The sequence below is a fragment of the Platalea leucorodia genome, assembly GCF_965183815.1.
Source record: "Platalea leucorodia genome assembly, chromosome: 24".
Taxonomy (NCBI): Eukaryota; Metazoa; Chordata; class Aves; order Pelecaniformes; family Threskiornithidae; genus Platalea; species Platalea leucorodia.
The window spans coordinates 2,607,164-2,619,688 of record NC_138846.1 but is presented as its reverse complement, the minus strand read 5'-3'; the positions used below and the strand labels follow the sequence as shown (position 1 = coordinate 2,619,688).

The following is a 12,525-nucleotide window of genomic DNA, read 5'->3' as shown; positions in this document are numbered from 1 at the left end:
GCCCTCCCGCAGGGCTCTGGGTCGGCGCTCGCCACGCTCCTCGCTGGGGACGGGGCTGGCCTGAGGCTATGAGACACAGGGTCCTGCTGCGCCGCTTCCCTGCCGTGCCCAGGATCACCTCCGCCGCCTTCGCATTGCTGCTGGGTCCCGGGGACTCTTCTGTCCCCGTTTTGTGACTGGGGGGGTACCGAGAGGCTGGATCTGGGGGGCGAGTGTGGCCCCGCTCGCCTGCAAGGGTCATCAGCCAGCGAGATCCTCATCTCTCCCTTAGGAAAGCCCCCCTTTCCCCAGGGCATTCTCGCTGATTGCCTCCGTCGGCCAAAACCTAAAGGATAATTCTATTCTGCATCATAAAATCTGACCGCGACGCTATTTCTGGCAGTTGCGTAGCATCGCTGTGTGCTGTTAAAGAGCTGCCGTTTCACACCGCGGAAGCGGCTACCTTTTATTACGGAATCAGGCCAACGCCGTTTCCATAAGGAGCTCCGGCACTCCCAACCCCGCAGCCCCTTCGGGGCTCCCGGGGATTTTATGCCCGCGGGGGACGCGGCTCCCACGGGGACCTGCAGTCCCCTGCGAAGCGGTGGAGCAGAGCAGCAAGGCAGGGCTGGCTTCCCCTCCTCATTCACGGCGTGTATATATAGACCACAAAATGCTCCGGAGTCAAAGGAGCAGTGGGTGGAAGGCGAGATATTATTATCTTCACCTGCTGCTGCCGACCAAAGAAATAAAGAGACAGATGACAGGAAATGAGGACTTCAAAAATAGACACCTTTAATGTCAAAACCTTCAGGGATTAGCGAGAGCACCGTACAAGAAACGGAGGAACTCTCACGCTAGTCACCGTGTGCTTTGAGTGCATGGCGGAGGAGGAAATAGGCCGCGATAGCTAAGAAGCGTTTCCGTATTTATTCTTTGTGCCCTCGGCAGAAGAACCAGAGAAAAAGAAAAAAACAACTGACCAAAGAAACTGCAGCTGTACGGAAACATGAATTGTAAAACCTCCCTTTACGGCTCGAGAGATCTCCGTACCTGGACGATCTGCGGTTCTCGTTCCCCGAGCTGCGTGCCCAAGTCCTGCCCTTGCCTCCGCGCGGCTAGGGCTTTGCAAGGCTCCGCGGGGCAGGAACGGCAAAGTTTTTAATGTGAGCCCTCTTTATTAAAAAAAAAACCAAAAGTCTTTGCATATGGAAAATATTTCTTATCATATACTCTATCTGCTTTACTTAAAACCTCTTAAATATATTAAACATCTAATTTGGCCTCACCGCTGCACTTAGGTACACCTGCTGGTAGTTCCCCTGCCCATCGATATAGCCATCTGGCTTTTTGCCAGCTCCGCGCCTTCATTATTAAGTCTCTTTTGCAAGTCAAACCCACAGCCTGGGTTGGATTTGAACGGGGCTGGGACAGCGACAGAGAGAGTTGGGCCCAAGGCAGAGGAATACCAAGGGGTATTTTTCCTCCCTGAAACTCAACGCTGGTCCAAAGTCCAGAACTGGCTATATTGAGTCCTAGACAGGTGCCAAGACAACAAGGAAAAATAGCAACGGTAGCCTGAAATGCCAGAGTCCTGACGCTCTGCAGCTCCCGACGCTGGAAATCAGCACATTGCTAATCCAGAGAGAGGAGAACGCGGTACGAAATGGTTGATTTCTAGCTCAAAAATCTCAAACCTTGGTCACAACGCTCCGATAACCAACTTACCGCCTTGCTTCACTCTCGCGTGACTTTGGTAGCAGCTGGGTCAAGGGGCCCCAAATCCACCAAACAACATTTTTTGACTGCTAAAAATTGGGATCTGGGCTTTGAGCCCGTTATTTCTGAATCTGTAGGGTTCCCGAGTAAAAGTCTGATGTAGTAACACTGGAAGAAAGGTGTAAAGCGAGTTTATGGAAAGGCTTCGAGGGGCAAAGAGGTTTTCTAAACGTGTCTTCACCCCGCGTATTTCTTTTTCTTTGGTACGGCTGCAACGTCCTCATCTTTAGCAAAAGGAAATGCATCAGAATCCAACAGAAAAAGATGCGATCTGCCTTCGGGAGAGGCACCCGGTTCAGCCGGTGCCGTGCGTGCAAGAACAGCGGGGGCAAAGCAGCGCCTCACTGTCTCTCCTCTCCAGCGCTCCCCTCTCCAAAGGCCCGGGTCTCCGATTCCTTGTTGCCGCAGAGATACGTGATCCTGGCCGAGGCATCCCTCTTGATCTGCACGGCGTGGGTCTCGAGCCAGCAGCTCTCTCGGGTTACCCCCGCGCGCTGGCTGGATGCGTCCCCTGCGCCGTATGCCGTGCCAGCGGGAGTTAAAAGTGCAACAAAACAGCCCGAAGACCAGAGGTGAGGAGGAGGAGGAGGAAGAAGGAAGAAGAGATGCGTGGGCAGCCTGCCCCGGCCTGGAAGATGTGCAGTTTCTCAGCGTTGGGAAGGAAGACCCTGGCATCCTCCAGGGCCCCGTGAGCCGCCATGGTGAAGTTGGCATCCCCCGAGGTCACCACGTCGAAGACGCACGACTGGAAGTAGACGTCCTCCACGGGCAGCATCTCCTTGCAGAGCGCCCGAGCCGTCTCGGCCGCCGCGCGGCCGCGGCAGCACTCGCTGCGGGAGATGCGCTGGCTGCGGGGGCAGCCGCCCACGCAGAGCTGCAGGTCTTGCTCCTCCGTGAAGGCGCGCGCCACCTCCTCGGCTGCCCGGATGGAGAAGGAGAGCTGGCGGCCGGCCTGACGGACGGCGATGGTGGTGCCGATGTACTCCGCGCGGATCTCCACGTGCCGCCCTGGGCTGCGCTCCCGGATAGCCAAGCTGCTCCCGCCCGGCCTCTCGCCCCCGTTCACCGAGCCGTCCTCGAAGGCCGCCGGGAGGTTGTCTATCTCAGCCTGGTAGACCTTCTGGTCGATGCATTCCTTCATATTCTTGAAGATGATGGTGAGCTGCAGAGAGCAGAGCAGAGGGGATCTGAGCCGACTGGCGGGTGCGAGAGCAGCGGCCGCGTCCCCGCCCCAGCTATCTCGGGGAGGGCGAAGCAGACCGCACACGGCTGCCTCACCGATGCACCCCCCCCGCCCCAAACCATCTCTCCCACGTTGCTGCAGTCCTTTGGGGAAAACAGCAACCTCCCCTTCTTTCCTTCCTTAGTTTCCTTCTTTCTTTAATACCATTTAAGCAACTGAACACCGAGACGGAGGCAAGCCTGGGTAGGTTGCGTGCATGGACCACAGAGTAACCCATCCCCAGGCAGCAACGGGAGCGTTTGCAGGGCTCTCTGGTCCCCTCAGGGACCTTCATCCCCCTTGTTCCCGCAGACATTAATTCCTGATCCCACGGGGCTTTAGCTGCAGCTATTGCTGCCCTCCCCAGCCATTTTAGGGAGCGCCCGAAGCCGTCGCTGCCTCCCGGAGGTGCCTGGGTTTGCTGCCAAGCCCTACGCACGAGCGTTACCTTGCTGGTGACCGTAGCGTTGGACCCCTTCGCCACCGGAGAGCTGGTTGCTTGCACGAACAAGTAGTCATTGTCCAAGAGAGGCCAGGAGCCCTCCACTCGGCAAGTGTGGAATTCATCATGGAAAGTGCGGATATGGGGGTCCCCGAAAGCCGCGCAGTGCTGGTAGCCGGGGGGCTGGCCGTGCTTGTAGAGAAAACTCTTCTCGTAGTTGCAGATATCGAGAGACTCGAAGCCCTGATGGTTGGGGGCCGGGGGCCGGGGTCGGGGCGGCGATGTGGGACCCTCCTTGGAGCAGTTGTTCTGGATCATGAGGTCCTCGATGCCGTGGACGGCGGAGTGGTAGGCCAGGTCGCCCCGGCACGTGCGAGCCGTCTTGCGGGTGCAGTGGGAGTAGGAGCGGAGGGCGTTGCAGTACGCCGCGTTCCTGTTGGAGCCGCGCAGGTTGAGGGTGGCAGCCACGTACTCGGAGTTGCAGCGCAGGATCTTGCACTGGGAAGAAACTGGGAGAGACGGGATGGCCCGGGGCATCCCAGTAGACCTGTAGGGGTGGGGAAGGGCAGCCCCTTCTCCTCCCACCGCCTCCCACCGTCTGGCCCTCTCCCGACCTCATGATGGAGACACTTTCTGGAGGCGCTTCTCCCCCTGCGTTAACGAATGCAGCGGCCAGTTTAAATGACCTGCCGCTGAGGGGAATGAATCCGGGGCTGCCCGCTGCAGGAGCAGGCTGGAGCCCGGTGCGGAGGGCAGTCCCGGGGCCGAAGCGGCGTCCTGAAGCAACTGGGATGTGCGATTGTACCTGGGGCACGAGCGCGGCCGAGAGCCAGGGCAGCAGTTGCGGCTGTGGCCCTGGGACGTGCCTCAGACTGAGATTCTTTGCCCCAGGGCTTGCCAGGGGACAAACGGGAATTTCTGAGCTGGGAAACCCCTTCTTCCCATTTCAACCTCGGCCGGGCCGTGCGATCGCTCCTTTGCGAGAGGCTTGGCTGCCCCAAGGACAGCCTGCCCCTCGGACGCGCTGGCTCCGTGCTGCAGAGAGCAACGCCCGGTGCCACAGCTGCAGGGGAGCTCCCAGCTCGCCCCAGCAGGGATCGCTTAGCTCGTTAAGCAGAGGGGTTATAAGGGCCGGCTCCCCTTGCAAGGGGAGAGCGTGAGCTGGGCTAGGGGATGGGGTGTGCTGCTGTCTGGCTGCTGGGAGGGGATCTTGGGTGCTGCAAGGTGCTGGGAGAGGATTTTAGGTGCTGCGAGAGGATTTTAGGTGCTGCGAGTCTGAGCCCTGCCAGAAGAGTTTCTGGGCTGCAGGAAAGCGAGGGGCTGAGCGATGGATACGGCCGGTGCCTTTCGCTGGAAGACCTTGGGCTTTGGCTGGTCCCTGTGCCCTGCTGTCCCTCTCTTATTTTGGGAGATAATAGAGCTTTTAAGGGCTCTCCCAGGGCAAGTGCCCGCTGCAGGAGCGCAGGGGGATGCTCTCCTTGCGGAGGGCACCCTGGATGCTGCCTGCCCTTCGCTCTGGCTGTGGTGGGCCAGGGGCACGCCGATGCTGCCTGAGCCTTTCGGCTGCGATGAGAGGGTCTTCTGCTTGCTCCAGTCACCTCCCGGGAGCTCTGCCACCGTTGTGCCCTCCCTGCACAGCTCCCATGGGTGTCCTTGCCTGGGATACGGCTCTGCCCATGCAGTTCCTTACCATGCCTGCAGAAGAGGAGGATGAAGAGAGCTCGAAGGAAGAAGCCGGGGTTTTCCAGCTGCCCTGGGCTCTTACTGCAGGCAGGTTTCCCCATTCCAATCCATGCAGAGCCTGGGGGTCGCTCACCCGCTGGCTCCTCTCGGCTTCATTCAGCAGGTCCCCTAGAAGCAAAGCGGAGGTGGGATCTGAGAGGGGCCAGCAAACGGGAACCGCCGCAGGTACGGCGCTGCCGGCACGCGGGCAGCTGCCAGACATGGCCCTGCAGGGCCTGGCTGTGCGGCTGCCTCCCGGGGCAGGCGAGCTTTTGAGCAAAATCCCGGAAGGTTTGGGTTTTTTAACTGCTTTCAACCACTGCAGCTCTCATCTTCCACCCCGAGGCAGCTGCGCCGTGTAGTTCAGCGTGTCAAAAAGTGAAAGCCTCCAGCTGCCCTTGGAGAGGATCCGTGAGCTCCAGGGGCTGGGAGAGCCTTCGCCGCAGGGATGCGAGCAGCCGGTGAGCGTGGGGAGGACCCAAGCTACAGGTCGGGTGCAGCCTGGGCTGCCGCTGGCCCCACCAAAACGAAGGTTTGGAGCACAGCATCCGAGGGGAGAGGAGATAAGAAGCCAAATTATAAGCGCGGCTGCCGTGACGTCCACAGCCAGCACCGCTGGGTGATACCAGCACCTCCTGCTCCACCAAAAAACCTGCGTCTGGGTTCCCTCAAAGCTGGGGAAGGTGCTCTCAGCCACACTCCGCCTTTGCCCCTTGCTGCGCCGGCGCTGGCTGCTCCCTGGGTGCCGGGGGGCTGGAGGTGGCTGGAAGGGGAGCGCGAGAAGCCGCGCGCGCCCGGACGGTGGGCTGCGGCGGGAGGGGGTGCAGCCACAGCAGGAATTTAACTTCCCTCGTGCTTCCTCAGGGCTGGGGATCCGAGTCCTCGGTGGCTTATTTTAACAGCTGGTTATTCATCATTTGTTAGTCAAATAGCTTTTTGCAAAGGTCCTTTTGAAACTGCTGGATGGGAAATTGGTATTTTTTTTCTCCTCCCCTAGCTTGTGCGAGGTGCCAGTTGCCATAGGCTGATGCTCACGGTGATGTGTCCGCGCCTGGTACCCTGGGCAGCCCGGGGAGTTGGTACTACTGACGCTGCGATTGCTAGTAAGTGTAAGCTGCAACTGGGGGGGGGGGGGAAGAGACTGAATTCTCCTTTTTTTTCCTCAAAAAAGGAGAAATCGCAGTCCTACCAGCTCCGTCTAGCACCTTTCAGCTCCCTTTGTCATGGCTGCAGCCGTCACGCAGCCACCGTTAGCCGGGCTGGCTGGCACGGTGACGGAGCCGAGTGCTGGCCGCCCCCCGCGTTCCTCTGCCAGCTGGATTAATGGCTAACGGGGCAGATGTCTGGAGCGCAAACATGCTCCAGACCTGCTGGCGATGCTCTGGCTGCCAGCTGCTCTTGGCAGCGAGGACAAGCTGAGCCGGCCATGACAGAGGGGGGGAAAGCGGTCTCTGCAGGCATGGGGACACGAGACCCAGTACTGGCAACTGGGGTTGTATTTGGTGCGTACTGGTGAGCGAGGTACAAGCAGACCGTGTGCTCCCGTCCTCCCCCGATGCCCGGCACTTGCTCTGTCGTATCTCGCCCTGTCTGGCTTGGCTCTGACCAGGCTGAGCATCTTTCCTGGGGCTCAGAGGAGCCGGTGACCCCTCAGCGCTCCCCCCCAAATCCCCGGCGGTGGTGACGCGGAGGGGACCTGGCGCAACGCTTGGCAGATAAAGAGCTGGTTAATGTGTAGCAGAGAAGCGTGGCTCTGGCCGGGGCAAGCAGAGGCCCCGCCGTGGGTCCTGTAGGCAGCAGGACTGTCTTTGGGACGTCCCGATCCCCGTGGCGTTAGGAGAAAGGCGGTAGCAGCGGTGAGAGATGCTCCACAAGCCCAGGGTGATGCCACCTGTGAGAGGAGATGGATGGTTTCTGGCTGTGCCAGGCGGGGCAGCGAGGGGGGCTCGGACACCCCAGTCCTCCCAGTGTTCGGGGCCGCCCGCAGATGGGAGCGGAGCCTGGGGCAGCCCTGGGTGCCAGTGCCGATGTCCTGTGCCTCAGACCCTCATCCCTGCCCTTGCTTTGCTGCAGCCCCACTCACCTGCGTCAGCCTCCTCCGGAGACGAGCTGGCTCCGGGTGCAGGGAGCTCCTTCCCTGGTGGAGACACGGGCTGGCTTGTCCTTGTCACCCAGCTCTGCCCCAAGTGACAGCCAGGGAGATCCATGGGCTGACAGCCGGGAAAATGCCAGCCTCAGTCCTGGGCACCTCCATGGCCTCGCAACCGGATAAAATCCAGGGCGCTGGTGCGGAAAGCCCGGCCGGGGGCGCGGGGAGCGGACCCCACCACGGGACACGGCCGTCCCTGCTCTTCCTCCCCAGCTACCTTTGCTCCGTCCTCTTCCCCCCGCAGGGCAGAGGATGGGTGTTGAAATAGATCCGCCTAAATTTAGACAGGCTAAAACCCAGCCAAGAACAGCAGGCGGAGGGGGCAGAGGGAGCCGGTGTGTGGCAAGGGGAGGGCTGAGGAGGGGGTGGGAGCCCCCAGACCACCCTGGCTGGGTGCCGCTCCTCGGTGGCGTGGGGTCACGTCGCTCGTGGGGCGCAGCACGGGCTGCGGGAGCTGGCTGCCTGGTTTTCCTTCCTTGGGTGATATTGCAACCCTTCTCCTCCACCCCTGCGGAGTGAGTCCCCGTGGAAAAGCACTGCGCTTTTCCCTCTGGGCTGGATCCCCCAGGGAATCCTTGCTGGGCCGTGTCCCGCGTAGCTTCCCCTCCTGGGGCGCAGCCGAGTCCTGAGCACAAACGCGGCACGGGCCAAAGGTGGCCGGTGTCCCGGGGGTTGATGAACGCCGGGCCACGCCGGCTGGGTTCCCGAAAGCCCACCTGCAAGGGCTTGGGTGCAGAGAGCGGCTGCACAAACCTCCTGCAGGGAGGAGGAATGGTGGGGAAATGTCCCCGTCGGGCTCTTCCAGGGGTGGCCTGTCCGTTTGGGATCCCTGGCTGGAGGGCAGGGATTGACAGCCGGTCCCTCCGTGCCCCCAGCACCCCCAAACCCCTTTGGGAACCCATTCAGAAAAACCGCCTGCCTCCTAAACCAAACTCCTGCTGTTTTCCAGGTCTTGCTCTTCACAGCAGGGAGCGAAGCTCTGCAGACCCGCAGTGTCCTCGACGCCCTCGCGCCCGGAGCCTCGTGCCAGCCTGAGCCCGGGAGAGCTGCGGGGCTTAACCACCCCCCCAGGTACCGCCGTGCCCCTCCTGCGAGAACGGCTCCTGGTTTCTGCCGTGCACCTCTAGGCCAGGTTGGGTTGTTTGGGGATGGAGGGGCAAAGGGTTTCCCCCTCCGACCTTCCCCTCTCCTGCTCTGACCCCTGTGCAAGCTCTGCTGCCGCATGAACCGTGGGTCACGGCAGCTGCTCCCCAGTTCTTCACTTGGGGAATTGGGGAGAAAAGGAGGGAGAGTGGCTGCTTACTGCAGAGCAAGCTTAAATCTGCAGCCAGACTCTTGGTTTAAGTGTAACAGAGCATCTTCCTTGGGGGCAATGGACAGAGGAAAGGGAGACAAAGAATAAATACCAGCTTGGGTTCAAATCCCAGCTGGGATTTACGTCCGCAGACATCGGAGGAGGAAGGCTTTAGATGCCCATGTTTCTTTTTTTTTTTTTTTTTGCTCCGGGGGTGCATGGAGGCTTTGCAGCTCTTTTCCCTGCCCAGTATTTGTGCTCTGGGCCTCTGTTACCTGGTAACAAGGGATAACCAGGGAGTGGAAAAAATGTTGTTTAAAAAAGACGACCCATATCCTAGCGTGGCCTCGCAAGGCCCGCCCTGGCCGTGCCTCGGGCGCCTGGTGTCCTCCCCATCTGCTGCCGCAGGCTTCCCCGCAGCGAGCCCCCGGCGCGGGCGCCCACCGAGGGAATCGGTTACACGCAGGGCGGGAGCAGGGGCGGGCAGGTGGGAATTCTTCTGGAACAGCAGACGGTACCATCTGGGCTCGGCGAGAGCGGAGGCCTCTCGGCATCCCACCCACCCGCTTCCTTTGGACAAGGGAGGGGAAACTTCGAGTGGAGAGACCAGACGGGGATACCCAGGCTGCTGCAGCCCAGAGGGTCGTGGGGTCCTTCCCCTGCCTCGCGGCCCCGAGACTCTGCTATGGGTGCGCCTCCCTGGCGACGTGCCGGATCCTGGCCGTGCCCTGAGACGGAGCCATCGATTGCTTTAACGCCGTCGGTGCGCAGCGGCTCTCCGGCTGGGGCTGCAGGCATATGTTGGGCTGAGGAGGCTGGGAATTTCTCCCGAGCTGGCAGAGAGTCACGGTACCAAGACAAAAGCATCTGTGATCAAACTGCTTCCGAAAGCCAACTCCCCCCGCCTTCCCACCAGCAAAATCAGCTGGAGGTTTAGGAGGCACAAAGCACCGGATCCCGCCAGCTGGGTCACCAAATCCTGCCGCCGAGGGGGCTGCGGAGCAGCTGGCCTCAGCCAGCCCCTCCTGCCCCAGCAGCGCAGGCTTTCCCAGCGCTGCGGTGCCCCAGGAGGGGGGAAGAGACCCTGAGCGTGGCAGCTGCCTAATCGTTGGTGCAAAGCGGGTAACGCGCAGCTCTGCCCGTGAGCATCCCCCGTGGATTGTCACCTGGAGCCGCGTCAGCCCTCCAAAGGTCGGGACAGCGTGGTCACAGCTCTGCTCCAGCCCCCGTCTAGCCCAATCGCTAATGCATCGAGTTTGGCAAGGGTTTGCTTTAACCCTCGTGCTTGGGAGATTTAATTTGCTCCGGGAGAGCAGCCCCAGCTTGGCTCTGAGCTGGCATCAGCCGTGTCTGCAAACCCACCGCTACCAGGAGCCCCGGTCCAAACCCAGGTGGGTTTGCAGCCGAAATGACCTGTGTGGATGGGGAAACTCAGCAAAACGGATCTAAAGAGGCATCGGGCCTCCAAGGAGCTCGTCTGCCTCCATCAGAGCTGCGGACAGGAGCAAACCCTCCCGCTACCCACCAACATTGCGAGATGAGCACGTACAGCTCGTGCGCAGCACGTCCACGCCGCTCCTGAACGCAGCTCGGTTGAGCCTCCGCCAGGCAGAGCTCCGCCAGCCTTTCCCGAGCATCCCTGGGCCAGCGGGATCAGCCAGGCTCTCGAGGTTGGAGGCAGGGGACGAGCCAAGCCGTGAGTGTCATCCCCGTGCCCCCTGGACCACGGCGCAGCAGCCAGCATCCCCTGGGAGCTGCCAGGGAGAGCCGAGCCGCAGGGTTGGGATCGGAGCTGGAAGAGGGGCCCGGGGAAGGCAGGATTTGCCAGAGAGCTGGAAGAAAGGATTTTGCTTCTCTCCAGGTACGGACCCAGCAGCGGACGGGCCGTTTGCACAGTGCCTGCTCAAACCCAAAGCATCCACCCTTCTTTCCACGCCGTGCTTGGTGTAAAGCCCCCATCCCTCCCTCCCCAAACCTCTGCCGAGGATCCCAGCGCTCCGCTTACCCCAGCAAATGCCGCTCCGACCAGCCAAAGGACGGGCCACCAAATGCCACCCGACCCTCCGGACGCGAATCCTGGTCCCCGGCGTGGGTTTGGCTCCGGGCAGGAGCGAGGAGGGAATCACGGCTGTTAACGCCCTGGGCTCAGTGCGGAGGGAGCAGCAAACAGCTGAACTTTACGACAGCCCGATCCGTCACCGCAAGCTGGAGGAGAGGGGGCTAAGTCGACGCTTTAAAAATAGCCAGTAGTATTTTTGATCCCGAAAGCCGGATTCCAGTGGGGAGGGGAAGGGAAAAGGGAGGGAGAGCCGAAGGCTTCCCAACTGCGCACTTCAAACCTGCGGGCAGAGCAAACTGCGTGCGAGATGGGCACGGGGTCCCGGCCGGACCACGCGGAGCTGCTGATCTCGGGGGTTTCCCCAGGCTCTGGGGGGAACGAGCAGGTTGGGAATGCGAAGCACTGCTGGAAATTCACGGCAGGCTCCTCTTCCAGCAGCACCCGCCTGCGGGAGTGCGGGAGCACCCGGCCTGGGCACCTTCCCCCGGCAGGGCTGGGAGCGAAGGGCCTGCGACTGCTCTTCTCCTGGCCGTGCGAGGAGGGAGATGGCAAAACTGATGAAGGTGCGCGTCTGGAGTCAAGCTAAACTCTTCCTCCAGGTTTCTCCAGCCCACGGCTTTCCCTCTCCCCTACCTGGGGAGCCCCGGAGGTCCCGGAGAAGAGCAGATGCTGGGAGGACCAGAAGCCTTGGTGCTACATCTGGAGAGGGAAGATCTTGAGGAGGTCGGGGAAGAACCGGGGAGCTGCGTCCTTCAGCCTCCCCACCCCAAGGTGCGACCCAAGTCCCGCGGGACGGCACATCCACGCGGAGCTAGCATCCCTCCGGAGGAAAACCAGCCATCCCGCTCCCCTGCCCGTGCCTGCCCGCTGCTCGGAGCCGCTCCGGAGCTGCCGAGGTGCAGATGAATCCCCGGCCCCCAGCACCTCCTGCGGGGCAGCTGCGGGGCTAAAAAAAGATGGGAGCAGATGGGGGCCGGCCGCGGCCGCTTCGCAGAGGGCCCGGGAGCTCTCCCTGCCCTGTTCGGTCTCCGCCAAGCACGGATGATGGTGGCAGCTGGGATGCTGGGGACCACCAGCAAGCTCATGCTCTGCCTCCCTGTGCCTCAGTTTCCCCATCAGTTAAAACTGCAGCGTCCCGGCGGGAGAGGAAGGTCTGGGCTCTGCGCGGCTTCGGTGCGGGGATGTCACCGGGTGCGTACGGACCCTGCGGGCACCCCCGGCACCCCCAGCCCCGCCGGGTGCAGGATGCGGCCGGGCGCCCGGGGCTGGCTTTGGGGACATGGGGACAGCAGGCGAGCGGGGACACGGCACCACGAGGTGGCAGCAGCACTTTGCGAGTGACAGCAGGGCCTGCGAGATGGGGGGCTGCCAGCCCTGCCTGCTCCCTGCCTGCTCCCTGCCCACCTGCCTGAAAGGAGGGGAGGGGAGGCGAGGCAGCCCCAGGGTCGCAGGAGGGAGAGGTCCCAGCTCAGTATCACAGCGGTGCGGGGACCGGCCCGTTTGGTGTCCGAAAGGACACCCCAGGACCCTTGGTTTCCACCCCGTGCCTCAGTTTCCCCACTGCTGCTTTCACGTCACCCCTGGGGTCCCCGAGGCCGAGCCAACGGGCAAAACGGGAGCGAGGGGCTTGGAAAAACCAACTCCAAGCATCCCTCGGGGACTGTCCCACCCCCCCAAACCCTGGGGCGCCCGCCCTGTCCCCGGTCCCCCGAGCTCCATCACCGGCTCCGAGCTGGTGCCAAATCTGGCCTTCCTCTGCCTGGGAAGCGCTGCTTCCATGGCCGGCTTTGGCTTGGCACGGATGGCTTAGCGACGAGCTGGGGCATCGCTTCCGTGGGTTTGCTCCCGTAAACAGGAATAACGGCCTTTCCAGGAGCCG

The 12,525-nt window shown here is 61.8% G+C and overlaps 1 protein-coding gene across 1 annotated transcript; it reads right to left on the bottom strand.

Moving 5' to 3' along the window:
- Positions 1-2,103: 2,103 nt before the first annotated feature.
- Positions 2,104-5,206, bottom strand: HJV (hemojuvelin BMP co-receptor; the record flags this gene model as incomplete). The annotated part of the gene is made up of 3 exons (XM_082333127.1): positions 2,104-2,920; positions 3,429-3,931; positions 5,113-5,206. 3 exons carry the CDS (start codon positions 5,204-5,206, stop codon positions 2,297-2,299), a joined length of 1,221 nt encoding a protein of 406 aa, XP_082189253.1. The 3' UTR covers positions 2,104-2,296.
- Positions 5,207-12,525: the final 7,319 nt, after the last annotated feature.